This window comes from Aegilops tauschii, chromosome 2 (genome assembly GCF_002575655.3).
Source record: "Aegilops tauschii subsp. strangulata cultivar AL8/78 chromosome 2, Aet v6.0, whole genome shotgun sequence".
NCBI classification, from domain to species: domain Eukaryota; kingdom Viridiplantae; phylum Streptophyta; class Magnoliopsida; order Poales; family Poaceae; genus Aegilops; species Aegilops tauschii.
In genome coordinates, this window is record NC_053036.3 from 58,603,165 (window position 1) to 58,624,502 (window position 21,338).

General features: G+C 46.7%; 1 protein-coding gene across 1 annotated transcript; it reads left to right on the plus strand.

Moving 5' to 3' along the window:
* Positions 1–370: 370 nt before the first annotated feature.
* On the plus strand, positions 371–1,803 carry LOC109752149 (NAC domain-containing protein 79-like). The gene is made up of 3 exons (XM_020311025.2): positions 371–668; positions 740–1,032; positions 1,222–1,803. The coding sequence occupies exons 1-3, from the start codon at positions 473–475 to the stop codon at positions 1,561–1,563; spliced, it is 831 nt and encodes a 276-aa protein (XP_020166614.1). The 5' UTR covers positions 371–472; the 3' UTR covers positions 1,564–1,803.
* The last annotated feature ends 19,535 nt before the right edge of the window (positions 1,804–21,338 follow it).

Genomic DNA, 21,338 nt, shown 5'->3' on the forward strand with positions numbered 1-21,338 from the left:
TATTGCGCTATCTTCAACGATTTCGGCGCTATCTCCGGCGATTCACAACAGCACTCAAATTGCGGGGCGGCTTTCAAACGGAGATATCGCCCGGATTGCGTCAATTTGATCCGCAATTGGAAATTATTTTTGCAACCTATTAACACTGGATGCTATCATGAGCGACTCATTAGGACATGCTTAGCCGCTTGGCAGGGGCATTAATTTACTGCCTTGGAATCACTAGTACATCATTAAAAAGAATTAATAGCCATTAATTAGTACCTAAAGTATGGAGTGCAGTAAATAAGTGAGGCTTCCCTCGCACAGCATTGCGGATGCTATATAACCAGACCCACCCCGCCGCTCTTCTAAACCCAAAAACGTTCACACAAAACACCTCTTCACATCTCTCGCTCTTCTTCCTCCTCCCCAGCCTCTGGTTTTTCCACAACGTAGCAAGGTAAGCTGGTAGATCCGTGAGGCCGCAGCGATGTCGGACGTGACGGCGGTGATGCATCTGCGGGGGGAGGAGCCGTGGCTGGCGCTTCCTCCAGGGTTCCGGTTCCACCCCACCGACGAGGAGGTGGTCACGCACTACCTCACCCCCAAGATCCGCAACCCCGACTTCTCCTGTCTCATGGTCTCCTACGTCAACCTCAACAACACCGAGCCGTGGGATCTCCCGAGTAAGTGCAGTACTACTTGTCAATAATTTGCAGGCATGAGGCAGAGCGCTCATGGCCAGTTTGTTCTGCAGAAAAGGCGAAGATGGGCGTGGGCCAGTCGGAGTGGTTCTTTTTTGTGCACAAGGATCGGAAGTACCCGACGGGGACGCGCACCAACCGGGCGACGAAGAGCGGCTACTGGAAGGCGACGGGTAAGGACAAGGAGATCTTCCGCGGCACCGGACTGGGCGCCGTCCTCGTCGGCATGAAGAAGACGCTCGTCTTCTACCGTGGCCGCGCCCCCGGCGGCCAGAAGACACCGTGGGTGATGCACGAGTACCGCCTCGAGGGCGAGCTGCCCCATCGCCTACCCCGCTCCGCCAAGGTACGCAAGAATCTATTTTGTTTTTCTGTCTCCGTCTCCGGACGAGTCGGTCGATTGAACCGTTGGAGCATCTAGAGATGTTGCTGGACCACGCCCTCACATCACATGTCATGCTTGGGATTTGTTTCTTATTTTTATTTCTTATTCTCCTCGTGTTGTTTTCTCAACCTGCCTGTTGCGTGCGTGCAGGACGATTGGGCGGTTTGCCGGCTGTTGAACAAAGACATGGCCGCGAAGAATGCACCCCAGATGGCGCCAGCCGCCGACGCGGGCATGGAGGAGGAGGACCCGTTCGCCTTCCTCGATGAGTTGCTCAACAGTGATGACTTGCTCAACAACGCTGACCTGCTCGACAATGCCGACCCGCCGATGCTCATGGACTCTCCGTCAGGCGCCATAGACTTCGCCGGCGCTTCCAGCTCCACCTCCAGCGTGGCCCTGCCGATTGGGCCGTACATGGAGCATCTGACCCGCAAGACGGAGCCACCGGCGCCGCAGCAGCAGAGCCCAAACTACATGTGGAAGATGTGATGAGACTAATGAATCCATCCATCTATGACCCGGACTAGAGCGTCTCAATTTGCTGGTAGCTATATATAGATGGTTATTTGGTTGGAGCTACCTCTTCGATTGATTAGTTGCTTCATTAACTTCGATTAAGGATCGAGTTAGTTGATAAAACTTATTGTTTATTGATGGAGCCGAACTATTCCCCTTTTGAATGTTCTATCTGTTCTATTGTTCGTAATCATACATATCATGGTTGATTCAGTCTTGGTTACATTTTTTTTTTTGCGCAAGAGGGGTCTTGGTTACATGATAGTACCGTCCTGTAATCGTGTTTGTTTCCCAATCCCCGGCGGCAAATGTGTTTACCAAGAAAACGATACCGAGAGACGATGGAGCTGAACTATTCCCCTTTTGAATGTTCTATTTATTCTATTGTTCTTAATCATACATGCCATGGTTGATTCAGGGGTCTTGGTTACATGACAGTACCGTCCTGTAATCGTGTTTGTTTCCCAATCCCCGAAGGCAAATGTGTTTACCAAGCAAACTATACCGAGAGACGATGGAGCTGAACTATTCCCCTTTTGAATGTTTTATTTATTCTATTGTTCTCAATAATACATGCCATGGTTGATTCAGGGGTCTTGGTTACATGACAGTACCGTCCTGTTATGTGTTTGTATCCCAATCCCGGACGGCAAATGTGTTTACCAAGCAAACTATACCGAAATACCATTTAAAGATTTTGAAGCGCCCAGTCACGGAGCCAAGGTGCATTGTAGTTCTGTCCCATTTCTTGTAGAGGTCACAAGTACAATTTCCCTGCGTGTTTATGCAATGGTTTCAAAATTATAGGGGTTTTGATTTCTCTACCCGTTTGTTAAATGGTTCTAGAAGTAGTGGTCCGGATGGTTCAAACCTGCGATCTGTGGTAGTTCCACGTGTTTTCTGCGTGGATGTTGCCGGTTTGATTTCTCTGCCCTTTTTATTTTTAGTTCAAAAATAAAGCAATATTTTTTTAGGGAATACAACTATAAGTGGTCGGGATGTTTCGAACACACAACCTATAGGACAGTAGAGGCCTGTTGGGCGGCCCAGCCTATAGCGAAGCCCAATATTATTTCGTCATACGGCAAAATTTGATTTCACACCTTACTTATTTTCTTTTAGACGGAGCGGGCCACGACCCATTTAAACTTGTTCTTGTTCCGCCCCTAGTGTTGGAGTATAGAACAATCGAGTGAAGCCGTTTGAGTGCATTAACAAAATGTTTGTGTTTGCGTCGACTTCAAAGTCTAGCTATTTCCATCCGGGAAAAAAGCTAACTGTGTTGAAGATTTAATTTAAGAAATATTATGTGCAAACTTCATGCTGTAACAACATTGTATTTTCAGAAATCCTATTCTTACATACACATTTCACAAGAAATTACGTATTGTGAGAGTGATAATAACTGCTTGGAGCTGAACGTGAGACTAACTGTCCATGGTTTCTACTAGCACGTAAGATTTTCGTAGAAGTGTTACGTAAGAATAGTATTGTTCTTGTATTTGTTCTGGTAATCAAGCCTTCAACCTACCGTTTTCTCTGGTTGAACTTGGTTCGTCCTATGTGGGTCGTTCTTCGAGTAAGTATAATAAGGTGACATAGACGGCCTATAAGACTTTACATATTATTCCCTCTGTCCCATATTATAAAATGTTTTTGTAGTTGAAATTGAACTACAAAAACGGCTTATATTATGAAACAGAGGTAGTATATTTTTGTTGAGTTGAAGAAGAGAGAAGAGAATCGGGCAGCGGGTTGTAGCACGGGCTGTAATTTATTTTATAAGAGTGTAAGGTGGGTCATGTAATAATAAAGTATTAAGATTTTGTAGCCAACTACTTATATATACTTCCTTTGTCCGGTGAAAAGTGTACATATAGAAATTTAAAAAAAAATTATGGAGTGGAATAAATAATGCATTGGCAATGTGCAAGCCACCATTTCTCTCCTCTTTAATTACTTAACCCTAATGAGCTAAGTGCATGTAGAAATTAAAAAGACCATGTGTAGAATGTTATTGGTCTTGGTTACCGTATGATGAGATGATGAGAGAGAAATATTTTTTTCTGTTTTAAAATGCATTGGAAACATAGAAATACATTTTTTGTGAACAAATTTTAAAGTCAAACGTACAATGTTCACCAGACGAAGGGAGTATATTGGCTATTATGTCGGCTGTAGATGCAATTCCATAAGACAGCGATGCGGGGGTACGTACGTGATTTTTTTCTTTTTGAATTGGGAGCGTACGTACCTGATTGGTTTAAATGAACCGAGAATCAAGGGGAGCCGTTTCTTGCGCGGTCGCGCTGGAATCATTACCGTTTCTTGTGCATGCATGTATCCGATCAATCGCGCTGGAATCAAACCGTTTCTTGTGCATGCATGGCTGTCGTCATCGAATCCATTTGCGCGAGCGCGCGCATAAAAAGGAACACTAATCAAATCTATACCTCGCGATTAATTGGAGCGTGCGCCTCTTGTACTTCTAGTACATTGTACTATCTCCGTTTAGGTATATTAATGCTAGTATTTTGGGTTAAAATGCGACCTTTGATTTATCTAATAAAAAAATAAACCAGGACAACATATATTTTGTTGGTCAAATCCACGGACAAAGTTGGGCACAAAATATGAAAGGGACCAACGAACCAGGACAGAGATAGTCAATAGTAAAAAAATTCAAACAACAGCATATCAACCTGCTACTACCGCTCGCATGCTGATCGTCGGGGGTTTGAAGAGCTTCGACCCGTTCGCGCTCCTCGCCTGCTCAAGGCTATACCGGCCCATGCTCAACTCACGTACTCTCCGCCTGGCACCGACGATTTCACTCGCACTTCAAGCTCCACCTCCCGTGCCGCTCAACAGCTTAGCCCGACATGGGCGATCTGGTCATCAAGATAGAGCGGCTGACGCGTGCAGGAGCAGATGCAGAGCTCTAGCCTACAACTACTTCTTCATGCCGGCGACGGCCAACGACAACCATGGAGGCAGTGGCAGAGCTTGTGCCTAATCATTGGTGGGGAATGGGCCAAGGAGGGGCGAAATTATGAGGTCTCGGTTGTTTTATCTGGATTCATGACCCAACTAAAGCAACCATGAAACTGTTCCATATGATGTCATAGCACTGAGGCTGCAGTACTAAACACATTCTTATTCCTCCATTATTTGGGAAAATAAATATACAAGAGAATGTCTTTGTGGTAATAGTTGTTGTATGACACTCGCACGAGATATACTACAGATGGAAGTTATCATTTGTTATCTTTAGTTAGCATCCAGTTCCAACTCGCTACAATGTGTATGCATGGTACTGTATCCGGGCATCTCCGACGCTGACCAGTAAACGGACATCACAATTGTTCATTTTTATGTCCCGTCATGGTCCACAGACATGGTGCGGGAGGGAGGCATCCAATGTATTCATAAATTAGAACGGTTGAAAGAAGAGAGAGTAGAGGGAGACTATACATGTGCTGGGATATTGTGGTGTGGTATATAGTTGGGGGGAGAGAGAAAACATGCGAACTATGCATGTGAAAAGAGAGAGAAATAAGACGAGTACCATGTGAGGGCTTTTTGTTGGTCAATTGCATGCCTGGACTCCCGCATAGCTCCCTCATAGTTAGTTTCGATTTGCCAAAAAGGGATGTCCGGACCACTTCGCGGATAGATAAGAGGTTTTCATTGGATGACAAAAGTTGACACAAGTGATCCGAACACCACAATCCGGACGTATTCCAGAGCTTTGAGGGTCTTCTTTGGACATGCCCTCACATTCGATTATACTACAACGAACTAATAGTATAGGTTAAAAATAATAAATAACTGAAAATGTTAGCTCACAGATTTGTAGACCTCGGAGTTGACACTTTGCAGTGACTACTGCATCTTCGCTTCGAACTAAGGCTGGTCATAGTGGGGAGTAACTTAGACTAGTGTCATGCATATGACACTAGTTTAAGTTACTACCTTCATAATGCAAAATAACATAATAGTAGTATCATAGATGACTTCATTTATTAGCTCGTAGACTCATCTTGTGTTGAAAAGCGCTATGTTACAGTAACATATTATGTTACCACCTCTCATTAATTACTTGTCACATAAGCAAAATTTTCAAAAAGGGCGCTATGTTACTAGCTAAGTTACTCCCACTATGACTAGCCTAAGGCTGGTTGTAATGGGGAGTATCATATACTAGTATCATGCATATGATACTAGTGTATGATACTACCTCCCTAATGCATAGTTTCATATATTAGTATCATGTGATACTTTATTTATTGTCATGCATGCCACATAGTAGCATATCATTTATTATGATACGGTATCATGATATGATACTCAATCCTCTTTTTCTATTTAATTTTGTGACACCTTATCAAAATTGCCTAGTTGGCATGCATGCTACTAGCTATGATACTTCCATTATGACCAGCCTAATGGACTCTGTCGTTGTTATTTATTGCCCTTTCTTTGATTTGAGTTAGCAGAAGACAACAGCCAGCCAACATCGGTTTTCAGCTGCAATGTACGATGATACTATAACGGAAAGCAATGAATAATACACCTGAACTTGACAACTGCATTTTCCATGAGGTGTTAAGTTGAGAGTTCTAAAAGTGGAAATGCATGTTCAATCAGAGGAGAAAAGAAATATAGTCACAACAGACTTGTAAACTTGTAAGTTATGGCCAAAGAGACATTTGTGATATTAAACTCAGTGTGGCGAACAAACATATACATTTTTTTATAAAGATAGTATATTAATACCAAGATGATATCAATTACACCTAGCCTCTGCAAGAACATAATGTATCAAGAATGCACACAGCCGAAAGATCAAAAGAAGAAAAAGAAAACAAAGTCCCCGCCGAAGTAATTAGAGACTCGCAGCAACAAGAGCAGTGGTGACACCACCTAAACTTTAAAAAGGAATGAAGTCTGCCAGTGTTGTCATCCCCACTCACCACTTCTGCAAAACGCCGATCTTTCGACACGCTTCACCTGATCCGCTATGAGAACATCCTGGAATCATCAAAAGACGAACGACATGATCTCCCCATCAACACCTTGGCTATCACGGCACCGAACTAGCCAATCGGATCCAAGGTGAACAGGGGGCGCTGCTAGCCTTGGATATCGCCATAGACGACATCGGTAGAACGGATCAAACCCCATGACGAAGATATAGCAGATAAATTAGCCCATGGCTCTGTGTACCATAGTCTCGATCCGGCGCCTGCAGATCCGTGCACGACCAACATTGTCTCCTGCGCCCAACTCGTGGTGGCGCTGGTCGAGGCCCGCATCGGCCCTGTGCATCAGATCCTCAAAAGACCTTGCTCCCAGATCCTAGCGCTGGTGGAGTCCCGCATCGTATCCCAGATAAATCGGGTCGAAGTCGTTGGAATGGTGGCGCTGGTGGAGTGCCGCTCCTGCGCATCTCCTCGGAAGGCCTACTTGGATCAAGCCGGGAACCAGCGATCCTGGCCAACTCGATGGCGGAATCCCCACGACATGACGATCTCCTGATCCTCCAGAACGGCGGTGGCAGCCGAGTACACTAGGGGCGGAAAAAGAAAGACTGAAAAAAAGGGGGCACCCCACCGCCGCCGTCCGTCGGAGGCCTCCTCCGGCGACGGCAGGGTGAACGAGGCGGCGGCTTGGAGACCTGTAGAGTCACCCTTCGAGGCGACCCGGGAGGTTGCGGCTATGGTGGTAAAACGAATATATGCATAATTTTTTTCTGCTTGTAGGATAGTATTAACCGATCGCTACATGTATCTTATTCTTGGGGATTAACATGCCCAAGGTCCCAAAGATCACATCGAGCTACCCTCAACCCATGCGCTCGAGCTGCATCAGCGGGTTGTGCAGGCTGGGTAGCCTGCCCTATTCTGTCAAACCCTGATGGCCTCACCCTGGCAGCTTCACCCCGAAGTCGTCATTGCCACCGCCCACCGGTACTGCTGCCCGAAGGTTCTGGCCTCCTTGCTCATGACCACTAGCAACCTGATGAACCAGTCTTTCAGCCATTGCGTCGGCCTTGTCAATCGGGCTACGATCTGCCAGCCCATGAAGGGCATGCCAAGGGGGCAGCAACTGATGACAAGGAGCTTCCAATGGGGCTGGTGGTCGAAAAGGTGGTGGCGATGAAGGAGGTGATATCACTTAGGGCATGTACAATGCATAGCCCCAAGGTGATGCCCCCTAGACCACGTAGGATCGGATGTCAGTAAAAGTAGGTTCGGATGGAGCAGCGGAATTTTCTGCAGGAGGTGGGTGCTTGAAGAGAAAAAGTGTGGTCCGGTGCATAAAGTTAAAAAATTTGAAGTGAAGAGTAGAGATGCATGTGTATTGGAAGTCTTTATTTTCTATTTTTTGATAAGACCTATTAATGGTAGCTTGCATTGGGGAGAAAAAAATCAATATAGATGCCTTAATCTACTTTTTATCACGAGGCATCTGTATCCATATTGCCACCATTATACATAGCCTTAACCATCATCATGGTTGTTGGATCGCCTGCTCCGTCCACCTAAACTACTGACCGATCAAGAAGAAGCCAGAGGGAGATTGGCGACAGAGTGGTACATGCGGCACGACGATGCAGAGGCAAGGCGGCATCAGTGATATGTTTGGTGAAAGAAAAAAAGGGAAGAGTACACATGAGCGAGAGGTTCAAGAACCGTCGCTTGCTCAAGGTGACAAGCAGGACCCACTCGCCGCACACAACCCTGAGGCACCAGGGAGCTTAGAATATGTATGCACACGCTCACATTTGAAAGGCCGAGTCAAGACCAACGTAAGAAAACAAATCGGTCACCTCAATCGTTTCCTAGGAGTTTGCCCATAGGAGCTTCGTGATTTAGAAGATTACTAACAGCTACTCAGCTATTTCTTCGTGGGCTGGGGGCCAGCAGCCCAGGCTGGCCCCATGAAGCTCGGCCACTACATGGCGGCGCCGGATGCTCGACCCACCAGGCAATGGGGACCAGCAGGCCGCTGCCCGTGGGTACTGCAAACTGAAGCTCGTCGAGGCAATCGTACCTAGATCCGGAGTAGGGCCGGGTTGATTGTCGGGACGAGAGGTTTTTTTTCTTCTTCTAATAATGCTTGCGTAAGTTTTTGTGTGCTAAGGTACGTAGCCAACGACCAATTAATGGAACACAAATACTACTACTAGTAGTGTCCAAGACAACCTAAGGCCTGCCTCCCTAAAAACAACTATGCCCTACGCTTACATGTATGCATGATATGCGCCTCACGATTTGCAAATCTTGCGTGCAGCTAGTACGAATCGCCTACACATACTCCATCACATACTAGCCATTGACGGGCCTGGATTCTTATCCAAAACAAAACGTGCCGGGCCTCGATCTTGCTTTTAGCTACACGCACATAGCGCTATAGCCTCGTCCCTTGCATGGCAAAGCTCACTTTACGCTTACTTGATTCCCCCGGCGGCCCCCCCATCAATCTACTAATACTGTGAGAGTATCTATCTAGCCATCTCCTCCAACAAGGCACCGACGCAGTCGCACCGATGGACATGGATGGATTGATAGCTTGTTGATTGCCCTTTTGACTCGCGTCTCCAGCGCTTCCGCGTGACGGCCACTAACGCTACGGCTTCCGCTTGACTTCTCACGGCGGGTACGTCCTGCCGGCACGCATCACCTCACCCCCGCCTCTAGCTTCTTCTGGCGGTGGTGGCTGCCACTGTGTGCATGGATGGATATCTACGGCCATATGCTGCTATCCGGTTCGGGACGAGCTGAGAGAACTAGAAAAGCTCCGTCAAGGGAAAAAAGGTTTTCATTGTCGGTTGTGGTGTGTAAGAGCATCTCCAATAGATGATGTATATTTTAATGGTTCAAATCGATGATGGTATAAATTTGAAGCATCAAAAAATGTTTTTTACATCTCTGAAAAAGGCTCAACACCAACAGATGGTCCAAAACATAGATTTAAAAAAAAGCAACTCCAACAGATGATCCAAAACGAAGATGCAAAACCGGCAGGCGGCCGCGCGGCTGCTGTTCAGCCACTGTACAGCCGGCAGTGAGTGGAGGAACGGTTCCTTGGCTGCTCGAGGACGCCGCCGGCCATGGCTGTGAGTCGGCGGCCCGAGCCGCCGCGGCTGCCTTCAAGATTTTGGTCGGTCGAGCCACACTTTCGGCTGGGTTCCGGCCACGATTTGCCGGCCGTTTGCCTCCTCCTCGTCCCTTCGTCGCCATTGGAGGAACCGTCGGCGTCGGGGCGACCGGCCGGGGCGGCGGGCGGGGGGGGGGGGGGGGGGGGCATGGAGGCGGCGGTAGAGGGCGAGTTCGCCGCGGCGGCAACGTGGGTCAGCCCATCGGCTGCGGCGGCGGCGGGGTTCCCAGCTTCGGCCATGGCGGCGGCGGAAGGCAGGGGGAGGGGGGGAGGGGCGGCGGTGGTGGACGGGCAGGTCGCGGGTGGGCGGTTGCGAGGCGGAAGGCGAATGAACTGGCGGTTGGGCGTTGGCGTGCGGCCGTGATTTTCACATCACTTGTATCTCGTGATGTAAATTCGCATTACGAAGTTTTTAATTTTACATCTTCGGGAGGCGGTGGTCCAATTTTTTTACATATGAACCGTCTGTTGAAGGCTTGGAGCAGCATTTTTTGATTTTGAAGCTTTAAAAGTTAGTTATTTTTACATATGGACCGTCTATTGAAGATGCTCTAACCATCTGGCCTGCACTTGCACATATGATGCTTCATGCACCGGCCGCGCTCTTTTCAACTTGCACATATACGTTTACTTGCCTGGCTATTAGCTTGTGGCTTGCAGCCTTGCACATACTGACTGACACACACATTCTGATGAGGTGGTTCGTTAGTTCGTTTTCAGTTGCTGATGCCGATGGCTCGCTAGCTGCAGGCCTGCAGCACATACATACACGATCGTGCTTGGGTTATCCGGTAATAAGTTTACATCATTTCTGAAGATTAGTGCGGATTCTATTGGATTCAGGTGCTCGAAGTAGGATATTCCAGGATATGATACTTTCTGGCAAACGGGACAGCAACGTTGTCTATTTCTGGAAGCTTTGGGTCGGGGTCAAGGGCCTCGACAAATGACACACTGTTGAGTGCCTTTGCTGACCACTTCTCCGCAGTCAGGCAGCAATCACGGGGTCACTGATGAGTCATGGCACATCTGAATCTCAAACTTGTCGAAAACGATTCATCACACAAACACATACACATATTTGCCTATAAATGGTTGCTTCAATTAGGCTAATAATCCAACACATGCTATAAAATAAATAAAAACCAAACCCTTGCTTCTGAAACTCTCGAAAGATCTGCAACGCTCGGTGTGTGCGCCACCTGTTCACCGGCCGGAGAGGATGAGGAGAAGCCATCACCTGCCCGAGCAGCGCACTCAACTCCACACGTGGCCCGCCGGCGGGAGAGACCAGCCCGGCATCCTCCACCAGATTCCTCGCACGTGGCCCTGTTCGTTAGGATACGACTAGGACTGGCAGTAGTATTTCCAACGTTGATCCATCCGTTGAGCTCTGAAAGAAACACACAACGGGTCGAGTCATTTCAGCTTTTCGACTGGCATACGGTTGATGGAGCTAAGCTCTGAAAGAAACAGTAGTAGTGCAGTGGAAAGCTGAACAAGTGCCACGATCAGAGACGGCAGTGTGATCTTGAGTAGTGCCAAGCCCAGCAATTGAGCGTTCCTCATCTCTCAAACTAAAGGTGCTGACGGATGATACGTGCAGCCCCTCCCGCATGACCGCTCCTGCGACCGCCCCACCCCCTTCCCCTTCCCCACCTACCTCCGCCGCCGCCGTCGATGGCTCGCCCCCCGCCGCCCCCGCAGCCGCTTCTCGATGCCCCCCTGCCTCGTCAGACCCGATCCACCGGCTCGCCCTCCAGGTATCTCCCCCCCGGTATCCCGCCGGGCTCGACGGTGATTTGGATGCCTCTGCCATTCGTTTACCAGTCGTTCCCGGAGAAGCTGCGTCCGATTGGATCGGTCTCGCCGGCGACGCTCCGGGCAACAAGGATGCAGAGGTGGACGGAGAGGGCGATGAGGATCCGCGACGACACCCTCTCCTCGGATGCAGTGTGTGAAGGAGTGGAGGGAGGCGGATCTCGCTGCGGAGAGGAATCCAGATCCATTTCAAAAACTCTGTAGTGTAAGGTATGCTCAAACTTGCCAAATCCAAGCAGATCGAGAACTGCTCAACCTTGCTCGAAGGATCTACTCCGAGGGCACGAGAGCGGAGAAGTCGCAGATGCCAGGTCCGAGGGAACAGCCAGAAGCGTTTGTGATTTGGGCAAAATCAGAAGCAAAGTGCAGCGATGCCTGCCGCCGAGCGTGCTGGGAGGGGATTCTGGGCGCCTGCCATCCAGCCCACCTTCGGACTCGGAGGAGGTGGATCCATGGCCCTACCTATCTGCGGAGCCGGACCAGGACTGTGGCAGCTACAGCGCCTGAACTTCGAGGCTCAGCCAGTTTCAGTGTAGCGACCAGACCTCAAACAGTCTGTGCTCCTGTGCACCAGTGTCATCCCTGGATCAGTAATGCTGACACGCACAGTACAAATGGAGGATTTATAACAGAGTAGCAATCACACACTTATTACATCGAATATCTCAAAAGAAAATAAGTATGATAAATATGGCTTAAGGCCATCTAAAAACGATAACAGCGGAAGGCTTCGAAGATAGGTGAGTCCATCAACTCCAACGGCATCACTGAGTATAAGACCACGACCTAAGGCACCTTACTCGTCGTCTGAAAAGTCTGCAACATGAAACGTTGCAGCCCGAGAACGGGTCAGCACATGGAATATGCTGGCAATGTAACACATAGAGAATAATGAACATAATAATGCTATACTACATGCATATATGGCTGGTGGGAAAGCTCTATGGTTACAGTTTTGCGAAAAGCCAATTTTTCCCTACTGCAAAGGAATAAATTTTATTTAACTATCATGGTGGTTGTGAAACATTGAGAAGGTACCTCCAACTCAATCCCAATTAAGTATCATCATTAACCCAACAAAATTAATTAAAGTAACATGGTGATGAGATTCACATGATAATCCAAGTACTAGATACTCAATTTGTCCGTAACCGGGGACACGGCTAACCATGATTAGTTTGTACACTCTGCAGAGGTTTGTGCACTTTTCCCCACAAGACTCGATCTTCTCCGTTGGGATTCTCGCACTTCATGGTGTTTGAGAAACAGATGAACGAGACACAGTCTTTCAGAAACAATCACCCTTTACTCCGGATGGACAGTTACACCTACTTTCCCCTACATCTGCTAGCCCACCTCTTCAAGAGATCATGTAACCTACTCAACTATGCTAGAGCCCATAATAGCTTGTGGCTGCACACGGAAGTTTCTAGCATGAATAATCTTATGATCCCTTTGAACCTGGGTGGCGGTCCTTATAAAAACAGACAACACTGGGTTCTCTAGGTGCCTCAATCCACCCAGATGTGAGTTTTAGTTGCCACCTTAAGTAAACCATTAATTAACAATCTCACATCTGTCGTGAATATCTCTCAAACCCAATCCACGTCTACGAGCATAGCATGGCTATATAAGCAAACATAGAAGTAACTCCCAAGGGTTTGATAAATAAAACAGGTAATAGGCACTACCTCAACTACATCCCAATACCCACAGTTTAATTAGATCCTAACCATGCAATGTTTTAGGATTGATCTAATGCAATAAAAACTGGGTATGGAAAAGTATGATCAAAGTGTTACTTGCCTTGCTGATGATCCGCGTAACCTAGAGATTCGAAGTAGCAAGCGGCGCACTCCGGGTACTCTATCGCAAACAAACAAGCAAACAATAAGTACTCATCTAATGCACAGGTAAAACTCGAATAAAAGATCCAACCAGAAAGTTCAACTTAAGAACTCCGGTTTGCAAAAAGAATCAAATCGAACGAAGCAACGAAAATCAAATGGCGAAAGAAACAAGCTTCGTTTACTAATCTGGATCTAGGTCAAATTTTACAGTAGCAAAAACTTGTTTGAGTAGGTTAAACGGAAAGAGAATTTCGAGACGAAACTCTAGGCGCTTGAATCGCCTGATTCCGATAAACGAGCGAAAAGTTAAACGAAAACAAAGATCCTATCAGAAATCGAGATCTGGAAAAATCACGGAAAAATCCGATGAAAGAAAACTGACGAACGGTTAAACGAACGAACGTTCGTTAACAGCGAAAATCCGACGAACACGTTCGTTAAAACGAACGGGTCGGTGAACGTTCACTAAAATAATAAAACCGAAAAAAACATAAACCGATCTAGGGTTAAAAAAATGAACGTTTTTTTCTTCAGAAAACCGGCAAACGGCGGCGGCTCGGTACCTCGTCGGGACGGGCTCCGGCGGGACTCCGGCGGGGCGGCGGGGCGACGGCTCGGCTCGGGCGGGGCTCGGGCTCGGCTGCGGGGCGGCGGGCGGCGGCGGGGCGACGGGCGAGCGGCGGCGGCGCGGCGGCGGGTGCCGGCTGGGGCGGGGGCAGGGTGAGGAGAAGGAGGTGGGGTGGGGGTATTTAAGAGGGGGAGGGGGTGGCGTGGAGGAGGGGGCAAGGCGGCGGCGGGGGCGTGTCCGAGCCGGACTCTGGCGGCGGCGGGGCGTGCGCGCGAGGGAGACGACGCGGGTGGGCCGGCTGGCTCGACTGGGCCTCGGCCCGGTCGGGCGCGGGTTTTTTTTTAAATATATTCCGCCGAAAAAAAATCGCAGAAAATAAATAAAAATCCAAAAATGGTAAAACAAATTTTCCCCGTCTAATAAAAATAATTAGAATAAGGTGAACATTTTTTTGACACAAAAATGTAGTTTTGAAAACGTGCAATTTTTTTAATGCAAGTAAAATTGCAAATAAAATCCGAATAAAATCGAATATATGATTTTAATATTCTTCCTCCAATATTTCAATTGTTTTGGAGAAGTCATATTTTCTCCTCTCATTTATTTTTAATATGAAATATTTTTTGGAGAGAAAAAAAATAATTAAAACCAGAATCCTCGTTTTATTATTTGATGAAAATCAAATATGAAAAATCGGGAAAATCCCCAACTCTCTCCGAGGGTCCTTGAGTTGTTTAGGATTTATCGAGGATTTGCTAAAATGCGATAAAATATGCTATGCAATGATGATCTAATGTATAACATTCCAAATTGAAAATTTGGAATGTTACAAACCTACCCCCTTAAGATGAATCTCGCCCTCGAGATTCGGGTTGGCTAGAAAATAGGTGAGAGTGGTCCTTCCGTAGATCTTTCTCTCGCTCCCAGGTGGCTTCATCTTCCGTATGGTGACTCCACTGGACTTTGCAAAACTTAATAACCTTGCTGCGGGTGACTCTACTGGCATACTCGAGAATCTTAACTGGTTTCTCCTCATAGGTCAAATCACTTTCCAGCTGAATCGCCTCCAGTGGCACTGTATCTCTCAGTGGTATCTCAGCCATCTCTGCGTGGCACTTCTTCAACTGGGAAACGTGAAATACATCATGAACTCCTGACAATCCTTCAGGCAATTCCAGCTTGTAGGCAACTTCTCCCATACGTTCCAAAACTCTGTATGGTCCAATAAAACGGGGCGCTAACTTTCCCTTAACTCCAAAGTGCTTCACTCCTCGAAGTGGTGATACTCGAAGATAAACTCTGTCTCCGACTTCGTGAACTGTCTCCTTACGTTTAGAATCCGCATAACTCTTCTGCCTGGACTGGGCTACCTTGAGCCTATCGCGAATCAACTTCACTTTCTGTTCAGACTCCTTAATCAAATCGGGTCCAAACAACTGACGGTCTCCAACTTCGTCCCATAACAACGGTGTCTACACCTCCTTCCGTACAAAGCTTCGAAAGGGGCCATCTTCAAACTGGTTTGGTAACTGTTGTTGTAAGAAAACTCTGCATATGGCAAATTGTCGTCCCAACTAGATCCATAATCTAGCGCACAAGCTCTCAACATGTCCTCCAAAATCTGATTGACTCTCTCGGTCTGTCCATCTGTCTGTGGGTGAAAGGCTGTACTGAATTCTAGCCTGGTTCCCAAAGTTTCATGTAACTGCTTCCAAAACTTCGAGGTAAACTGGGTTCCTCTATCTGATACAATGGTCCTCGGAACTCCATGCAAACATACGATCCTGGTCATGTATATCTTTGCCAACTTAGCACTGGTGTAAGTGGTCTTCACTGGAATGAAATGAGCTACTTTCGTCAAACGGTCGACTACAACCCATATTGAGTCATAGCCTGAACGAGTCCTGGGTAATCCCGTGATAAAATCCATGCCTATTTTATCCCACTTCCATTCGGGTATCGGCAATGGTTGTAGCAATCCTGCTGGCTTCTGATGTTCTGCCTTCACTCTCTGACATACATCACAAACTGCTACATACTCCGCAATATCCTTCTTCATTCCGTTCCACCAGAAAGTATTCTTCAAATCCAAATACATCTTGGTATTTCCTGGGTGAATCGAGTACGGTGAATCATGGGCCTCTTGCAAAATCAACTTCCTGATCTCCGGATCATTGGGCACATAAACGCGGTCCTCAAACCATAAGGTATCGTGCTCATCCTCACGAAATCCCTTGGCTTTTCCTTTGCTCAACTTTTCCTTTATCTCATCAATCTCCTTGTCTGTCTTCTGAGCTTCTCTGATCTTTTCCATCAAGGTAGACTGAATCTCCAATGTCGCTAAATAGCCTCTTGGAACTATCTCCAAACATAGCTCGCGAAGATCCTCAGCTAACTCCTGGGGTAACTCTCCTGTCATGAGGGTGTTGACATGGCTCTTGCGGCTCAACGCATCTGCTACCACGTTTGCCTTCCCTGGGTGATAATGCAATCTCATATCATAATCCTTTATGAGTTCCAACCATCTCCTCTCTCTGAGATTTAACTCCTTCTGCGTGAAAATGTACTTCAAACTCTTGTGATCCGTGTACACCTCACAATGGTTTCCGATGAGAAAATGTCTCCATGTCTTCAACGCATGCACCACGGTTGCTAACTCCAAATCATGCGTAGCATAATTCTTCTCATGGGGTTTAAGTTGTCGTGAAGCATATGACACAACTCTTCCTTCCTGCATAAGCACTGCTCCAAGCCCTCGACGAGAAGCATCGCAATAAACTTCATAATCCTTGCGTTGGTCTGGCAGAATCAACACTGGTGATGTAACCAATCGTTTCTTCAATTCTTGGAAACTAGCTTCACATTCCTCAGTCCAATTAAACTTGGTGTCCTTCTTCAATAGCTCGGTCATGGGCTTTGCAATCTTTGAGAAATTCTCGATGAATCTCCGGTAGTATCCTGCGAGTCCAAGGAAACTCCGGATTTCTCCAACTGACGTGGGTGATTCCCAACTTGTTACTGTGTCAACTTTGGTAGGGTCTACTGCTATTCCTTCTCCGGATATAACATGTCCGAGGAATCGAACTTCCTTCAGCCAAAATTCACATTTGCTGAACTTGGCGTATAACTGATGTTCTCTGAGTTTCTCAAGTACCAAACGCAAATGCTCCTTATGCTCTTCTTCATTCTTGGAATAGACTAAGATATCGTCAATGAACACCACGACGAACTTATCCAAAAACTCCATAAACACTTTGTTCATCAGGTTCATGAAATAGGCAGGTGCGTTAGTCAGACCAAATGACATAACGGTATACTCATATAGCCCATACCTGGTGGTAAAAGCCGTCTTAGGTATATCCTGCTCTCGAATCTTTAACTGATGGTATCCTGATCATAGATCGATCTTGGAAAATACCTTAGCTCCTTGTAAGCGGTCAAATAGATCATTGATCATCGGCAGTGGGTACTTGTTTTTGATGGTCACTTCATTTAATCCACGGTAATCAACAACCATCCTCAACGATCCATCTTTCTTCTCCACTAGAAGTACTGGTGATCCCCAAGGCGACGAACTTGGGCGAATATAGCCTTTATCCAATAACTCCTTGATCTGCCTCTTAATCTCCTCCAAATCTTTTGCGGGCATCCTGTACGGTCTCTTAGATATTGGCCCTGTGCCTGGCAAAAGTTCAATCAAGAACTCAATGTCTCTATCCGGTGGCATGCCTGGCAACTCTTCTGGAAATACATCCGGATAATCCTTCACCACTGGCACTTCCTCCTGTACAACTCGTGATAAGGAATTCACTTGAGTCCTCTTCGGCATATGCCGGGATACATACTTAATCCTTCTTCCTTCTGGGGTGGTAAGCAAAATCGTCTTACTGGCGCAATCGATGTTTCCTCCATACATCGATGGCCAATCCATTCCCAAAATCACATCCAAACCTTGCGACTCCAAAATTATTAGGTCTGAGGGGAAAACATGCCTACCTATGGCCAATGGCATCTGAAAACATCCTTGGCTTGCCATATACTCTGCTCCTGGCGAGGTTACTAACATAGGTGTTCTGAGAACTTTGGTGGGCAACTTAAACTTATCCACAAATCCCCTTGATATGTATGAATGCGATGCACCAGTATCAAAAAGAACGATTGCAGTAAATGACTTGACCAAAAACTTACCTATTACTGCATCAGGCTGTGCTTCAACCTCTTCCACGCTCACGTGGTTCACATGTCCTTTGTTGAACGGGTTCGGCTTCTTCCCAGAGCTTCCATTGCCATTTCCATTCTGGGCTTCAGGACAATCAGTTGCATAATGTCCAGTCTTCTGGCACTTGAAACAAGTAATGTGACTTAGATCCCTCTTGGCTTGGGTTGAAGGGTTATTACGGTTCTGCCCGTTGCTTCCTCCATTCCCATTACCATTCTTGGAGCCATTATGGTTGTGCGAATTACCTCCTCCATGGGTATGCTGAAACTGTCCTCCCGGTTTCGGGGCAAAACGTGGCTTCTGCTGAGCTCCAGAATTATACTTCCCTTGTCCATACTTCCTCTTACGGGTCTCAATCTGCTGCTGCTTCCCTTCAATCATGAGTGCTCTATCTACCAACTCCTGGTAGTTGTTGAAGGTTGCTACCATTAGCTGCATGCTCAGCTCATCATTCAATCCTTCGAGGAACTTCTCCTGCTTGGCTGGATCTGTAGCAATGTCATCTGGTGCATAACGTGCTAACTTACTGAAATTCTCCACATACTGGCCTACGGTGCGTCCTCCTTGGCGTAGGTTATGAAACTCACGCTTCTTCATGGCCATAGCTCCTGCTGAAACATGGGCTGTACGGAAAGCTTGCTGAAACTGGTCCTAAGTGACAGTGTCAATAGGGTGTGTGGCCGTGTAATTCTCCCACCATGATAATGCGGGTCCATCAAGCTGATGTGCGGCAAAACGCACTCTCTCCGCATCTGTGCATCCTGCAGTGGTCAACTCCCTTCCAACTTTGCGGAGCCAATCATCTGCAACAATCGGCTCGGTGCTGCTGGAATACACCGGCGGATTTAGCCTCAAGAAACGGGCTAAGTGATCAACAGGTGGTGGTGGTGGGTTGTTGTTGTTGTTGCCTTGGTTCTGTACCAACACTTGCATCAGGGCATTCTATTGCTGAATCAACTGGGTGATCTCCGGTGGGAAAACAAATCCGGTGTCGCGTCTCGGAGGCATCTGATGGGTTAGAAAAGATGAGAGTTAAGAATAGAATGAGGTCTAGAGGGAAAACACTACCCATATGCTCATGAGACAAATGCAATCAATATCACTCAATCAATTCAAACAAGGCATACAATCGATCTAACTAGCGTTACAAAAGTGCTTGAACTATACTATTAAATGGGGAAAACTACTACTGATATGGTGGTCTACTAGAAATTCTGATCAGTTGAAGACTCCATGATATCTGCTCCAGCTTCATCAACAAAGTCATCTTCACTGGGGTCCGAGTCGGTGTCGTCGATGATGATATAGTTATCCGGGCAAGTGCATTCATCATCTTCTGCTTTTGGCACTGGATTTCCCATGAATACTCCAATCTTCTTCTCCAGGTCGTCATTCTTCCCTATTAGTGCGACGATTTCCTCCAAATAATCCTCGCGTATAGCCTTGAGTTCTTCTTCCAGCTCCTTGATCTTCGTCAATGCCTTCTTCAGATCTATCTTGTCTGAGCACATCTGGTTCTCCTGGCGATGAATGTGTTGGTTTTGCTCCTGGATGAAAGCTACGATTGATCCATCCTTCTTGGTGCTGATTATTTCCCATTGTTCATCTCGGCGTCCACAAATCTGATAAATAGTATCTTTAAGCTCCCTGTGGTAGACTTCTCCAATGCGTCCCATAGCAATGTGGGCTGCCATGCTCTTCCCTAAACTCCAGGTTGGTGCTTCAAAAGCCAATTTTATAGGCTCAGTGACTGGCGCAAACATCCTTCCTGGAACTTGAACTTGAATCTTCCAGCTCTCCTCTTCAGGTAATGTGGCGTTGTAGGTTCCGGTGAAGCTTGGTATTCCTATGTTCAAGTACTTAGTGACTTCCTTCCAGTGTCGTCCAAAAGGTGTATCTTCATCTGGTTGCATGAACTTGCTCCTTGCATCCGCCATTCCTAAAAGAGTAGAAAGTGGAGAGGGGTCAGAAATGAGAAGAGAGAAGTGTTCTAGGGTTTAAGCTTAGTGGTCGTGTCCTACAGTCAGCGTGTGCTCTGATACCACCTTTGTAGCAACCAGACCTCAAACAGTCTGTGCTGCTGTGCACCAGTGTCATCCCTGGGTCAGTAATGCTGACACGCACAGTACAAATGGAGGATTTATAACAGAGTAGCAATCACACACTTATTACATCGAATATCTCAAAAGAGAATAAGTATGATAAATATGCATTAAGGCCATCTAAAAACGATAACAGCGGAAGGCTTCGAAGATAGGTGGGTCCATCAACTCCAACGGCATCACTGAGTATAAGACCACGACCTAAGGCACCTTACTCGTCGTCTGAAAAGTCTGCAACATGAAACGTTGCAGCCCGAGAACGGGTCAGCACATGGAATATGCTGGCAATGTAACACATAGAGAATAATGAACATAATAATGCTATACTACATGCATATATGGCTGGTGGGAAAGCTCTATGGTTACAGTTTTGCGAAAAGCCAATTTTCCCTACTGCAAAGGAATAAATTTTATTTAACTATCATGGTGGTTGTGAAACATTGAGAAGGTACCTCCAACTCAATCCCAATTAAGTATCATCATTAACCCAACAAAATTAATTAAAGTAACATGGTGATGAGATTCACATGATAATCCAAGTACTAGATACTCAATTTGTCCGTAACCGGGGACACGGCTAACCATGATTAGTTTGTACACTCTGCAGAGGTTTGTGCACTTTTCCCCACAAGACTCGATCTTCTCCGTTGGGATTCTCGCACTTCATGGTGTTTGAGAAACAGATGAACGAGACACAGTCTTTCAGAAACAATCACCCTTTACTCCGGATGGACAGTTACACCTACTTTCCCCTACATCTGCTAGCCCACCTCTTCAAGAGATCATGTAACCTACTCAACTATGCTAGAGCCCATAATAGCTTGTGGCTGCACACGGAAGTTTCTAGCATGAATAATCTTATGATCCCTTTGATCCTGGGTGGCGGTCCTTATAAAAACAGACAACACTGGGTTCTCCAGGTGCCTCAATCCACCCAGATGTGAGTTTTAGTTGCCACCTTAAGTAAACCATTAATTAACAATCTCACATCTGTCGTGAATATCTCTCAAACCCAATCCACG

Excerpts from the sequence above, each read along its gene's own strand:
- LOC109752149 (XM_020311025.2), top strand. The coding sequence starts at position 473 with ATGTCGGACGTGACGGCGGTGATGCATCTGCGGGGGGAGGAGCCGTGG. Across the intron at positions 669-739 it reads CGAGCCGTGGGATCTCCCGA|AAAAGGCGAAGATGGGCGTG; the intron begins GTAAGTGCAGTA and ends TTTGTTCTGCAG. Across the intron at positions 1,033-1,221 it reads GCCTACCCCGCTCCGCCAAG|GACGATTGGGCGGTTTGCCG; the intron begins GTACGCAAGAAT and ends GCGTGCGTGCAG.